Genomic DNA, 14,433 nt, shown 5'->3' on the forward strand with positions numbered 1-14,433 from the left:
GCAGGCGGGACGCACCTGGCTGAGTGCATAGGGCCAGTCTCTGAGCCTCCTCTCCTGCAGGGAGGGAGCTTCCCGAGGGGGCAGCAGGGCTGCAGGTGTGTCTCTGTCTCTCTCCCTCTCGATCCCCCTCCTCTCTTAGTTCCTCTCTGTCTTGTCAAGTAAAAACAATAAAAAATGGCTGCCAGGATCCATGGCTTTCTCATCTAGGTACTGAGTCCTAGCAGTAACCCCAGGGGCAAAATAATCAAGGAAAGAATGAAAGGAAGGAAGGAAGGAAGGAAGGAAGGAAGGAAGGAAGGAAAGGAAGGAAGGAAGGGAGGGAGGGAGGGAGGGAGGGAGGAAGGAAGGAACGAACGAAGGAAGGAAGGAAGGAAGAGAAAGGAAGGGAAAAGGCCACTGATCTCTGCAAGGCTGGCTGGAGGCCCATGAGGCCTGGTCACAGCACCCCAGGACCCCGGCAGGGATGTGGCCACCAATCCCCACCCCCTTTTTAATTTAAGAGAGAGGGATGCAGAGACAGAGGAGAGACAACACAGCTTCATTCTGCCACCCCTACAGCTTCCCCCAGTGGTGTCCTTGGTGACCCTGTGGGCTCACACCCAGGGCCTTGAGCACGAGAAGGCACAGCCTCAACCAGGTGAGCCCTCTCCTGACCCCCAGTTGCCTGTGTGCATCATGACGCCACAGACACTGTGTCGATGTCCGTGGTGACCATGCCCAGAGGCCCGGCCCTGCCAGCGCGCGCCCCTGCCTGGCCGTGAGCGGGGGGGACCTTGCCCTGAGGGGGCACAGGAGCAGTTGGGCTCAGCCGGGACAGAGTGGCCCAGTGTCCATCACAACCAGGACCCCGCTTTGCAAAGCCCACGCACACAGGCTTTTATTGGGCTTCTCTGAAGAAAGACTTTTCCAGGGAGCCCTTTGCGACACTCGCAAGCAAACGCTGCCAGGCCTGCAGGCGGGAGGGGAGGTAGGAGGCAGACTGGACTGGCAGAGTGCCACACTAGAAAGCCCCTTGAGATCACGCCCACAGTCGGAGTGAGGACTGCACTCCTACACCTGGTCACAGGAGCTGCTGTCCACACCTGGTCACAGGAGCAGCTGCCCACACCTGGTCACAGGAGCAGCTGCCCACACCTGGTCACAGGAGCTGCTGCCCACACCTGGTCACAGGAGCAGCTGCCCACACCTGGTCACAGCAGCAGTGCCCACACCTGGTCACAGGAGCTGCTGTCCACACCTGGTCACAGGAACAGCTGCCCACATCTGGTCACAGGAGTTGCTGCCCACACCTGGTCACAGGAGCTGCTGCCCACACCTGGTCACAGCAGCAGTGCCCACACCTGGTCACAGGAGCTGCTGTCCACACCTGGTCACAGGAGCAGCTGCCCACACCTGGTCACAGCAGCAGTGCCCACACCAGGTCACAGGAGCTGCTGCCCACACCTGGTCACAGGAGCTGCTGCCCACACCTGGTCACAGGAGCTGCTGCCCACACCTGGTCACAGGAGCAGCTGCCCACACCTGGTCACAGGAGCTGCTGCCCACACCTGGTCACAGGAGCAGTGCCCACACCTGGTCACAGGAGCTGCTGCCCACACCTGGTCACAGGAGCAGTGCCCACACCTGGTCACAGGAGCTGCTGCCCACACCTGGTCACAGGAGCAGCTGCCCACACCTGGTCACAGCAGCAGTGCCCACACCTGGTCACAGGAGCTGCTGTCCACACCTGGTCACAGGAACAGCTGCCCACATCTGGTCACAGGAGTTGCTGCCCACACCTGGTCACAGGAGCTGCTGCCCACACCTGGTCACAGGAGCAGCTGCCCACACCTGGTCACAGGAGCTGCTGTCCACACCTGGTCACAGGAGCAGCTGCCCACACCTGGTCACAGCAGCAGTGCCCACACCAGGTCACAGGAGCTGCTGCCCACACCTGGTCACAGGAGCTGCTGCCCACACCTGGTCACAGGAGCAGTGCCCACACCTGGTCACAGGAGCTGCTGCCCACACCTGGTCACAGGAGCAGCTGCCCACACCTGGTCACAGCAGCAGTGCCCACACCTGGTCACAGGAGCTGCTGTCCACACCTGGTCACAGGAGCAGCTGCCCACATCTGGTCACAGGAGTTGCTGCCCACACCTGGTCACAGGAGCTGCTGCCCACACCTGGTCACAGGAGCAGCTGCCCACACCTGGTCACAGGAGCTGCTGTCCACACCTGGTCACAGGAGCAGCTGCCCACACCTGGTCACAGCAGCAGTGCCCACACCAGGTCACAGGAGCTGCTGCCCACACCTGGTCACAGGAGCTGCTGCCCACACCTGGTCACAGGAGCTGCTGCCCACACCTGGTCACAGCAGCAGTGCCCACACCGAGTCACAGGAGCAGCTGCCCACACCTGGTCACAGGAGCTGCTGCCCACACCTGGTCACAGGAGCTGCTGCCCACACCTGGTCACAGGAGCAGCTGCCCACACCTGGTCACAGGAGCAGTGCCCACACCTGGTCACAGGAGCAGCTGCCCACACCTGGTCACAGGAGCTGCTGCCCACACCTGGTCACAGGAGCAGTGCCCACACCTGGTCACAGGAGCAGCTGCCCACACCTGGTCACAGGAGCTGCTGCCCACACCTGGTCACAGCAGCAGTGCCCACACCTAGTCACAGGAGCAGCTGCCCACACCTGGTCACAGGAGCTGTTGCCCACACCTGGTCACAGGAGCAGCTGCCCACACCTGGTCACAGCAGCAGTGCCCACACCTGGTCACAGGAGCAGCTGCCCCTTCACGCCCTTCTGTGTGGCAGTGCCTGTTGGGACGCCAGCCCTGAATGGGGTGACACTGTAAACTGTAAAGAAGTGATAGGTGTTTGCCTGGTGGTAATGTGCTGGGTGAAGCTCACATAGTGCAAAGCACAAGGACCAACACAACGGTCCTGGCTCAAGCCCCCTGACTCCCTAGCTCCCTGGCTCCGGTCTGCAGTTGTCTCTGTGTCTCTCTCCCTCTCTGTCTCTCAGTTTCTCCCCGTCCTACCCAGTAATGGGAAAAATGTCCGCCAGGAGCGGTGCGTTCATAGTGCGGGCACTGAGCACTGGTGCTAACCCTGGAGGCAAATGCAGAAGTGACGGGCGCTGTAGTCTGTACAGGCCTGTCCACCCTGCGGCCCGAGAGGTCACTAGGCCACTCCTGAGAGCACCCTGGGGCCCCCATCGTCCAGGCCGAGGACAGGCCACACGCTGCGCAGGGCCCCTGCGGGCTGCACCCGGTGTGGGCAGAGGAGCCAGGAGGAGCACTCCCAGGGAGGAGGGAGGCTCTGGAGAAAGCAGCTCGGCTCTGCCACCTCAGTTTCCTGGAGTCCCAGGCAGTGGAAAGTTCTGCCGGCCATGAAGCATGTGCACAATCTGACCACACACCATGACGTCACCGAAGGCATTTAGGTGGCATCTGGGAGGACCTGAGGGCACTGAAGTGCCGCTGGCTGTTGGCTGGGTGGCATTAAGGTGGCATGTGGCTGTCCGGAAGTGGGGCGAGAAGCCACCCTCCCCAGCCGCCTCCTGGATTCCTGCCTCTGGGAGGTCAGGGCCCCCCACATGTGCTCGTCCCGGACAGCAGGAGAGCAGCCCAGTGCTGTCCCTGCAGCCCCCAACTCCCAGGCCTGGCACCCCTGCAGCAGGAGGCCTCATCCTGGGGCCCCTGGAGCTGGACTCTGGGGGGCTGTCTCTGAGGGGAGCTGTCTCCGGGGGCTGTCTCTGAGGGGAGCTGTCTCTGAGGGGCTGTCTCTGAGGGGCTGTCTCTGAGGGGAGCTGTCTCTGAGAGGCTGTCTCTGAGGGGGGCTGTCTCTGAGGGGGGCTGTCTCTGAGAGGCTGTCTCTGAGGGGGGCTGTCTGAGGGGGGCTGTCTCTGAGGGGAGCTGTCTCTGAGAGGCTGTCTCTGAGAAGGTTGTCTCTGAGAAGGCTGTCTCTGAGAAGGTTGTCTCTGAGAAGGTTGTCTCTGAGAGGCTGTCTCTGAGAAGGTTGTCTCTGAGAAGGCTGTCTCTGAGAAGGTTGTCTCTGAGAGGCTGTCTCTGAGAAGGCTGTCTCTGAGAAGGTTGTCTCTGAGAGGCTGTCTCTGAAAAGGCTGTCTCTGAGAAGGCTGTCTCTGAGAAGGTTGTCTCTGAGAAGGTTGTCTCTGAGAAGGTTGTCTCTGAGAGGCTGTCTCTGAGAAGGCTGTCTCTGAGAAGGTTGTCTCTGAGAAGGCTGTCTCTGGAGGCTGTCTCTGAGAAGGTTGTCTCTGAGAAGGCTGTCTCTGAGAAGGTTGTCTCTGAGAAGGTTGTCTCTGAGAGGCTGTCTCTGAAGGGGGCTGTCTCTGAGGGGAGCTGTCTCTGAGAGGGCTGTCTCTGAGGGGGGCTGTCTCTGAGTGGGCTGTCTCTGAGGGGGGCTGTCTCTGAGGGGGCTGTCTCTGAGAGGGCTGTCTCTGAGGGGGGCTGTCTCTGAGGGGGCTGTCTCTGAGGGGGGCTGTCTCTGAGAGGCTGTCTCTGAGGGGGGCTGTCTGAGGGGGGCTGTCTCTGAGGGGAGCTGTCTCTGAGAGGGCTGTCTCTGAGAGGCTGTCTCTGAGGGGGCTGTCTGCGGGGGCTGTCTCTGAGGGGAGCTGTCTCTGAGGGGCTGTCTCTGAGAAGGTTGTCTCTGAGAAGGCTGTCTCTGAGAAGGTTGTCTCTGAGAAGGTTGTCTCTGAGAGGCTGTCTCTGAGAAGGTTGTCTCTGAGAAGGCTGTCTGAGAAGGTTGTCTCTGAGAGGCTGTCTCTGAGAAGGCTGTCTCTGAGAAGGTTGTCTCTGAGAAGGCTGTCTCTGAGAAGGTTGTCTCTGAGAGGCTGTCTCTGAGAAGGCTGTCTCTGAGAAGGTTGTCTCTGAGAAGGTTGTCTCTGAGAGGCTGTCTCTGAGAAGGCTGTCTCTGAGAAGGCTGTCTCTGAGAGGCTGTCTCTGAGAAGGCTGTCTCTGAGAAGGTTGTCTCTGAGAAGGTTGTCTCTGAGAAGGCTGTCTCTGAGAGGCTGTCTCTGAGAAGGTTTTCTCTGAGAAGGTTGTCTCTGAGAGGCTGTCTCTGAAGGGGGTTGTCTCTGAGGGGGCTGTCTCTGAGGGGAGCTGTCTCTGAGTGGGCTGTCTCTGAGGGGGGCTGTCTCTGAGGGGGCTGTCTCTGAGAGGGCTGTCTCTGAGGGGGCTGTCTCTGAAGGGGGCTGTCTCTGAGGGGGCTGTCTCTGAGAGGGCTGTCTCTGAGGGGGGCTGTCTCTGAGGGGGGCTGTCTCTGAGAGGGCTGTCTCTGAGGGGGGCTGTCTCTGAGGGGGCTGTCTCTGAGGGGGGCTGTCTCTGAGGGGGGCTGTCTCTGAGTGGGCTGTCTCTGAGGGGGCTGTCTCTGAGAGGGCTGTCTCTGAGAGGGCTGTCTCTGAGGGGGGCTGTCTCTGAGGGGGCTGTCTCTGAGGGGAGCTGTCTCTGAGGGGGCTGTCTCTGAGAGGGGGGCTGTCTCTGAGGGGGCTGTCTCTGAGGGGGCTGTCTCTGATGGGGGCTGTCTCTGAAGGGCGCGGTGCTATACTCCTGTGGCCCTGCATGCACAGCAGAGGGATTGGGGGGCTGCTTGTGAGCCCAGGCTGGGGGCGGGTCCCGCGCACCTGGCGGAGGGAGACAGGCAGGCAGGCTCCTGAGCCCGGGCTGGGGGCAGGTCCTGAGTGTGCGTCTGCATGCGTGGGGAGGGGGTGAGACTGCGCCTGCGTGGCCCTGAGCGCGGCCGCCTCAGGCTGGGGGCTGCATCCTGCACCCCTGGGAGGGCGGCCTGTGGTGTGCGTCCTGGGTGGGGGCTGCGTCCAGGTCCTCAGGGTGGGTGGGGGGCTGCGTCCAGGACCTCAGGGTGGGGGGCTGCGTCCGGGTCCTCAGGGTGGGGGGCTGCGTCCGGGTCCTCAGGGTGGGGGGCTGCGTCCGGGCCCTCAGGGTGGGTGGGGGGCTTCGTCCAGGTCCTCAGGGTGGGTGGGGGGCTGCGTCCAGGACCTCAGGGTGGGGGGCTGCGTCCGGGTCCTCAGGGTGGGTGGGGGGCTTCGTCCAGGTCCTCAGGGTGGGTGGGGGGCTGCGTCCGGGACCTCAGGGTGGGGGGCTGCGTCCGGGTCCTCAGGGTGGGGGGCTGCGTCCGGGCCCTCAGGGTGGGTGGGGGGCTTCGTCCAGGTCCTCAGGGTGGGGGGGGGCTGCGTCCGGGTCCTCAGGGTGGGTGGGGGGGGGCTGCGTCCGGGTCCTCAGGGTGGGGGGGGGCTGCGTCCGGGTCCTCAGGGTGGGTGGGGGGCTGCGTCCGGGTCCTCAGGGTGGGTGGGGGGCTTCGTCCGGGTCCTCAGGGTGGGTGGGGGGGGGCTGCGTCCGGGTCCTCAGGGTGGGTGGGGGGGGGCTGCGTCCGGGTCCTCAGGGTGGGTGGGTGGGGGCTGCGTCCGGGTCCTCAGGGTGGGTGGGGGGGGGCTGCGTCCGGGTCCTCAGGGTGGGGGGGGGCTGCGTCCGGGTCCTCAGGGTGGGTGGGGGGCTTCGTCCGGGTCCTCAGGGTGGGTGGGGGGGGGCTGCGTCCGGGTCCTCAGGGTGGGTGGGGGGGGCTGCGTCCGGGTCCTCAGGGTGGGTGGGGGGGGCTGCGTCCGGGTCCTCAGGGTGGGTGGGTGGGGGCTGCGTCCGGGTCCTCAGGGTGGGTGGGGGGGGCTGCGTCCGGGTCCTCGGGGGGGGGGGGCTGCGTCCGGGTCCTCAGGGTGGGGGGGGGCTTCGTCCGGGTCCTCAGGGTGGGTGGGGGGCTGCGTCCGGGTCCTCAGGGTGGGGGGGGGCTGCGTCCAGGTCCTCAGGGTGGGTGGGGGGGGGCTGCGTCCAGGTCCTCAGGGTGGGTGGGGGGGGGCTGCGTCCAGGTCCTCAGGGTGGGTGGGGGGGGGGGCTGCGTCCAGGTCCTCAGGGTGGGTGGGGGGGGGCTGCGTCCAGGTCCTCAGGGTGGGTGGGGGGCTGCGTCCAGGTCCTCAGGGTGGGGGGCTGCGTCCTGCCCCTCCAGTTGGGGCTGGTCGGGAGGAGGCACTTGGCTATGGTGGCGGCTGGGCCGAGGGCTCCGGGTGGCGGCCCAGGGCCCTTGCCTGGCGGGAGGGGCTCCGTCTGGCCACGCCCGGCGTCCCTGGGTCCCGCCGCCCCGGCTCTGTGGGCTGCACTGCAGGGCAGGTGGAGCTGTCCTGGGAGCTGGCTGGACGGCTCCGTGGGGCCCCCTCACGCCGGACCGTGTGGGGCCTGAGGTGGGTGAGGCGACCTGGGGTGGGGGTGGAGGTTCAGTGCCCACGGTCGGGCGAGCTCCCCGCGGCCCGTTGGCTGGGGCGCAGGCCGGGGTTGGGGAGCTGCTCCGGGGGCGCAGGGACCTGGGGAGCCCGGGGTGCTGGTTGCTGAGGGTGTGGGCGGGCGTGCAGGGACCTGGGCTGGGGGTGGTGTTTGTGGGGTGCTTTGCCTGGGCTCAGGGCGGGATCCTGGCTTGGGGTCCCCCCCCAGGCCAGCAGCAGCGCTGGGCGGCGGCACATTTGTGGATCCCATCAGCAAAGGCTGATGCTAATGTCTTCTCCAGAAGGCCGTGCCGGTCGGCCCCCACGTCCTGGCCGCCTTGGCGGGGGACCCCAAAACCCTCCGCTTCCGCCCCACCGTTCAACCGCCTTCTGGGAGCACCCCAAGTCCCTTCCCATGTATAGGCCTCACCCCCTGGCCGCCGGGGGCCGGTCCCAGAGCACCGCCTTGCTGGGGGGGCTTCCTGCCTGTCCAGTAGGGGCCCTGGCCTCTCTCTGGCCCGGGGTGGGGGGGGGCAGCTGGCAGGTGTCCTGGCCTTGGCAGCAGCTCCCTACACCCAAACATCCACTGTCTCCAGCTGGGCTCCTGTCCTGGGTACCTGGGGCAGGGGACCGCCAGCCCTGCGGGCAACCCCCATCTCCTGACCTTGGTGGAGCCCCAGCCCTGCAGGGCCTGGTGTGGGGTTCCAGACCCTCCTCCTGGTGCCCGCAGACTGTGACGGCTCTCCCCCTTCCCTCCCTAGGTGCCCCCAGGACCCCAGCCACCATGGCTGCCCGGAGGAGCCCCTGGTGGTTGCTGGGGTGGCTGGCCTTGGTGCTGGCTGCCCGCCTGCAGGTAAGGGGCGAGGGCGGGAGGGTGGCGGGCAGGAGTTGGGAGCAGTTGGAGCCAATGCTGCCGGTGCCTCTTTCTCACCACCTCCCACCGTCAGTGCCAGCAACTGGGGACATCGGATGCTGCTTGGTGGGTGGGAGCTGCCTCCCCCATCCCCAGCTTAGCGACGCCCAGCAGGAGGACAAACCCAGTTGCCCAAGGTCAGGGGGGCTGGCTCAGGGAACCTCCCGGGCCCCTCTTGAGTGAGCCAGCCCCTGAGCACGCGTCACGTGGTTGGGTGGGCACCCCAACCTAATCCGGGAGAGAATGAGGAGAGAGCTGAGACGCTAGAGCTTCCCCTAGTGCCATCCAAGGTGCCTATGTGGTGCCAGGGCTCAAACCCAGGGCCTGAGGCATGGTGAGGAAAGCTTCCTCCCACTGCCAACCCACCCTCCAGCACCAGCAGACGTCTCCAGTTTGCAGAGCGGGGAAGCCAGACACGTGCTTGTCCACCTGGATCAGCCAGACAGTTCACAGTTCTGGACCTGAGGGCCCAGGCCTGTCCTAGGATGCTATCCCAAAGAGTAGTGGAGTGCCTGCGTGTTCTGGGACATTCTGTGCGCTTTCCTGCCCATCAGACCAAAGACACACCCCTGGACAGATGACTCAGCCTCCTGGCTCCCCCTCACTCCCCCACCCCCGGTTTAAAAAACTGGGTTGACCTTGGTTTACAGCTTTAGAAGGCTCCATGAGCCAAGCTGGCGGGCGCCTGACCTGTTACAACACACACAGCACCATGAGGACCCAGGTTCAAGCCCCCAGGCCCCACATGGAGTCCCTGCAGATGGGAAGCTTTCCCGGGAGTGGTACACATACCTCCATGTGTGTTCTCTCTCTCTCTCTCTGTCCCTCTGTCCCTTTCTCCCTCTCTCCCCCCTCTGTCCCCCTCTGTCTTTTTCGCTGAGGCTCAGTGCTGACACTACTGATCCACTGCTCCCCACAGCCATTTTTCCATTTTTTCTTTTTTTTATATTTATTTTCCCTTTTGTTGCCTTTGTTGTTTTTCATTGCTGTAGTTATTATTGTTGTTATTATTGATGTCTTCATTGTTAGATAGGACAGAGAGAAATGGAGAGAGGAGGGGAAGACACAGAGAAGGAGAGAAAGACAGACACCTGCAGACCTGCTTCACCGCCTGTGAAGAGACTCCCCTGCAGGTGGGGATCCGGGGGCTCGAACCAGGATCCTTCTGCCGGTCCTTGTGCTTTGCGCCACCTGCGCTTAACCTGCTGCGCTGCCGCCCGCCTCCCCTTTTCTTTTCTTTTAATTGGCTAGGACAGAGAGAAATTGAGAGGAGAGGAGGAGACACAGAGAGACCTGTAGACCTGCTTCACCGCTTGTGAAGTGTTCCTCTTGCAGGAGCTTGAACCCTGATCCTTGTGTGGGTCCTTGCGCTTAGTACTATGTGTGTGCTTAACCACAGGTGCCCCACATCTCTCTCCTTCCCTCCCTGTCTTTCACTCTCTATCCACAGCAGGAGTGGGGAACCTTTTTTCTGTTGCGGGCAAGTTGGATATTAATAACATCCTTCACAGGCCATGAAAATCATCACAGTGAACTTCTGCCTTAAGGTGGCCATGAGAGAAACTAGACTCACTTTGTGTCCGGTCCTGCTGCACTTGCCTTGGCAGGGCCAGACCAGGTGACTGTGGGCCTTAGACGGCCTGGGCACTCGACGCTCCTCACCCCACTCTGGTCTAGAGGGAGGGAGGGACTGCCCCCGGGAGGGTGGAGCCATGCGTGCACGGAGCCCCAGCTGCAAGTGTATAGCGGAGAGGGAGAGAGAGTGTGTGTGTGTGTGTGTGTGTCTGTCTTTCCAGGTCACTGCACCAAAGCTGCAGTGCCATCACAGCAGATGGGACCCTCCCCCCACACCCCACGTGGCTTACAGGGTTCTGAGGCTCAGGGCAACCCCAGTAGTTTTCTTGCACCTTTCACTTACTTCATTCGCGTCCTCAGCTCAACTTCTGTCCATCTTGCCCCAAGGCAGTGCCATCCTTTTCATGGCTAAGTGGTAACTCCACTGAACACATGTGTCCGTGGGTGTCTAGGCTGTGGGAGGCCTTGAGTTCCCTGCTTTCATGTCACTAAACACATAGCCAGGAGTCTGTCCCTGATTCCAGCATGGAGAGCAGTGGCCCCCAGAGCACAGGTGTGGATGGCAGGTGCAAATGGGAGCAGGTGAGACTGGGGGCAGGCAGGGCCTGGGAGCAGGTGACCCCTTGCGGCAGGTGAGTCTGAGGCCAGGTGAACCCAGGGGGAAGATGAGGCCTGAGAACAGGTTAGCCTGGAGGCAGGTGGGGCCTGGAGGCAGGTGGGGCCTGGGGGAAGGTGGGGCCTGGGGGCAGGTGGGGCCTGGGGGAAGGTGGGGCCTGGGGGCAGGTGAACCCTGGGGGAAGGTGGGGCCTAGGGGCAGGTGAACCCTGGGGGAAGGTAGGACCTGGGGGCAGGTGAACCTTTTGGGAAGGTGGGGCCTGGGGGCAGGTGAACCCTGGGGGAAGGTGGGGCCTGGAGGCAGGTGGGGCCTGGGGGAAGGTGGGGCCTGGGGGAAGGTGGGGCCTGGGGGAAGGTGGGGCCTGGGGGCAGGTGGGGCCTGGGGGAAGGTGGGGCCTGGAGGCAGGTGGGGCCTGGGGGAAGGTGGGGCCTGGAGGCAGGTGGGGCCTGGGGGAAGGTGGGGCCTGGGGGCAGGTGAACCCTGGGGGAAGGTGGGGCCTGGGGGCAGGTGAACCTTTTGGGAAGGTGGGGCCTGGGGGCAGGTGAACCTTTTGGGAAGGTGGGGCCTGGGGGCAGGTGAACCTTTTGGGAAGGTGGGGCCTGGGGGCAGGTGAACCCTGGGGGAAGGTGGGGCCTGGGGGCAGGTGAACCCTGGGGGAAGGTGGGGCCTAGGGGCAGGTGAACCCTGGGGGAAGGTAGGACCTGGGGGCAGGTGAACCTTTTGGGAAGGTGGGGCCTGGGGGCAGGTGAACCTTTTGAAAAGGTGGGGCCTGGGGGCAGGTGAACCCTGGGGGAAGGTGGGACCTGGGGGCAGGTGAACCTTTTGGGAAGGTGGGGCCTGGGGGCAGGTGAACCTTTTGGGAAGGTGGGGCCTGGGGGCAGGTGAACCCTGGGGGAAGGTGGGACCTGGGGGCAGGTGAACCTTTTGGGAAGGTGGGGCCTGGGGGCAGGTGAACCTTTTGGGAAGGTGGGGCCTGGGGGCAGGTGAACCTTTTGGGAAGGTGGGGCCTGGGGGCAGGTGAACCCTGGGGGAAGGTGGGGCCTGGGGGCAGGTGAACCTTGGGGACAGTTGGGCCTGGGGGCAGGTGGTCTGCCGTCCCCAACCCAGGATCCCTCAGGGCTAGTGGGTGGCCACAGCCTCCCTCCCTCGGGCCCTGCAGAGCAGGTTAGTGGTGGCTCAGTCCCACAGGAGTCCCGGCCGCCTCCCTCAGGGCCAGGACGGAGCCCTGACACCCCTGCTTAGACTGTCTGCTGCCACATTGTCTGCAAAGATCTGACGGTTGGGAGAGGGCCGCCTCACACCAGGCCTGTGCTCCACGTTTGTGTGGTCTGTGGAGGCCTGGAGGCCTGGGGGTGTGTGGATCTGACTGTAGGAGAGGCACCCCAGACCCCCTGTCCCCCCGCCCCAGGAAGGGATGGGGCCGGAACTTGGCAACGGAGAGGGGCAGGCTGGGAGGCCGCTCCAGATACCTCAGGAGTTTTAGGGACATGGGAAGGTGACTATGGAATGACAGGTTGACTCTGAAGGCGTCTGGGGAGCTTGGCGGGTCAGGAGGGCTCCCTCAGTACGGGGACTCGGGGACACCCTGGCGCGTGTACAGCAGGGAGGCCGCCTGCCTGGCCGGGGCGGAAGCAGAAGGGAAGGCCGAGTCTGGGCGCTTGTCCCGCGGAAACCACACTCCAGGGTTTGCGGCCGTGAGTGCCGATCATTTATTTTCACGGAGACGTTAATTTCCATAAATAGCACGGAAGCGTGAAGCTGTTTCCTCTCCAAGAACTTGATGCAGTTGCTTTCTGGAATCTGTCTGCTCTGAACTGAGTCCAGCCCAGCTCGGAGAATGGAGCCTCCCCTCCAGGCCTCCGTCCACACGGCCCCGTGGCTCTGCTGTCAGAACGAGGAGGATGAGCTCTGGTGTACAGTGCCGTCCACTTGCAGTCTGAGGGAACTCACATGCCCTCTTCACTCGCCGTCATTCAGTTTAAAATATACATATATATTGTGGGAGCATGGAGCGGAGGAGATGATATAATGGCTGCGTAGACAGACTCTCATCCTGCAGCTCCAAGGCCCCAGGTTCAATCCTCCACACCACCATAAGCCAGTGCTGAGCGGGGCTCTGGGAAGAAAACAGGACAGGTGGAGAGCACATCCCTCCCACTTGTCAGGGCCATGCTGCGTCCTGGACGTGGAGGACGCCCCTCCAGGGGGCCCTTGCTGGGTGGGTGACAGGGGGAGGCTGGCTGCAGCCGGAGACATGCTCCTCACGCACGCTCTACTTCCTGCCTTTGTGAATTTGCATCATCTGGGGGTGCTGCCTGACAGTCGCTAGTTTTTAAAAATGTTCTGAAGTTATTTTATTATTGGCAAATAATGTGGGTGTGCCAGATATTGCCAGTTCTTTTCTGGGGTGGATAGAATCGAGCAGTTACTTAAAATTTGTTTTTAATTTTTATTTATAAAATGGAAATATTGGTAAGACTACAGGATAAGAGAGGTACATTTCCATACAATGCCCACCCCCAGAACTCCATATCCCATCCCCTCCCTTGAAAGCTTTCCTATTCTTTTAAAAATTTTTTTTAATATTTATTTATTTTCTCTTTTGTTGCCCTTGTTGTTTTTTATTGTTGTAGTTATTATTGCTGTTGTTGTCATCATTGTTGGATAGGACAGAGAGAAATGGAGAGAGGAGGGGAGGACAGAGGGGGGAGAGACAGACAGACACCTGCAGACCTGCTTCACCACTTGTGAAGCAACTCCCCTGCAGGTGGGGAGCCGGGGGCTCGAACCGGGATCCTTCCACTGGTCCTTGCACTTCGCGCCATGTGCGCTTAACTCACTGCACTACTGCCTGACTCCCAGCTTTCCTACTCTTCATCCCTCTGGGAGTATGGATCCAAGGTCATTGTGGGATGCAGGAGGTGGAAGGTCTGGCTTCTGTAATTGCTTCCCCGCTGAACATGGGCATTGACAGCTGGATCCATACTCCCAGCCTTTCTCTCTCTTTCCCTAGTGGGGCAGGGCTCTGGGAAGGTGGGGCTCCAGGACACATTGGTGGGGTTGTCTGCCCAGGGAGGCCAGGTTGGCGTCATCATAGCATCTGGAACCTGGTGGCTGAAAGGGTTAAGATATAAAGCAGAGCAAATTGTTGACTAATCATGAACCTAATGGCAAGAATATTGCAGGTAAAGATCAGGGTCTGTGTTTTGGAGAAGCTAGTAGGTCTATTTTAGGTATATTCCAAGAGGCCCATGACTTTACTAGTTTTTTCCTGCGTCTGACATCTAATATTCAGGTGGACCCAAGGTATTGTCTGGGGAGATGGTGTCATAGTTGGAAAAAGGACCAGAAAGCTGGATCAGGGAAAAGAGTAGCTCCCATATATGGGGACAACATATAAATATTGTTAACTGTAAACCCCATCGATTTGATCTGGGGCCCACAATATTCTGTGGTCACAGCTAGGAACATTCCAGGCTGCACTAATTTCAGGACCCATCTTCCTCGGGTGGTAGGTAGAGTATGTTGTCCAACCTCCCTTCGGAGAATGGAACATTCCCTACCCTTGTTGATCCACATTGAGGGCAGGGTCCTTTAGGGGTCCACTATGTTGTTCCTGATGGAGATGACCAGTGACAGTGGAGAGAGGGTCTGTTCGAGGTCTAGGCCCATCATGTCTGTGTGGGAATCCCGGGATTCCCTGACCGGGGCCCCAGCTGTTGGGGTGGCCTGGCAGTGACTAAAGAGTCATCGTTAAAGTGTGCCAGCCTCTTGCCCTTATTCATATCTTTTGTCGTCCTTACTTTGTCTGACAAGGTGAGCTTTGGAGTGATTGGGGAACATGTAATAGGAGGTAGGTGAGGAGGGTATCTAGGTCTAAGTAGAAATTATTTCATTAGGAACTTTATGGTGTCTTTTAAAGTCTTTCTACTTGCTTGTTTCATTTACTGACTCACTTCAGACTATTGTGCACTTTTGCTTTCAGGTCTATATTTCCCCCTAACTTATGGGTACATGCACATATGCCCTATCTCATGGACCCTGGTCTATATCTAGGTTTTG

At 61.5% G+C, this 14,433-nt stretch overlaps 1 protein-coding gene across 6 annotated transcripts in view; it reads left to right on the plus strand.

The window, feature by feature from the left end:
• The first annotated feature begins 7,128 nt into the window (after nucleotides 1-7,128).
• The window catches only part of ADAMTSL3 (ADAMTS like 3), a 68,080-nt gene continuing 60,775 nt past the window's right edge, over nucleotides 7,129-14,433 (plus strand). For 4 of the 6 annotated variants that reach the window (XM_060179510.1, XM_060179511.1, XM_060179512.1 and 1 more), the window contains exons 1-2: nucleotides 7,131-7,249; nucleotides 8,029-8,120. In XM_060179510.1, the coding sequence (XP_060035493.1) occupies nucleotides 8,052-8,120 (69 nt within the window). In that variant the 5' untranslated portion in view covers nucleotides 7,131-7,249; nucleotides 8,029-8,051. Of the gene's footprint in view, nucleotides 7,250-8,028; nucleotides 8,121-14,433 lie in introns of all 6 variants that reach the window. The other 2 variants (XM_060179514.1, XM_060179515.1) reach the window with 1 other exon arrangement.

This window comes from Erinaceus europaeus, chromosome 20, assembly GCF_950295315.1.
Source record: "Erinaceus europaeus chromosome 20, mEriEur2.1, whole genome shotgun sequence".
NCBI classification, from domain to species: domain Eukaryota; kingdom Metazoa; phylum Chordata; class Mammalia; order Eulipotyphla; family Erinaceidae; genus Erinaceus; species Erinaceus europaeus.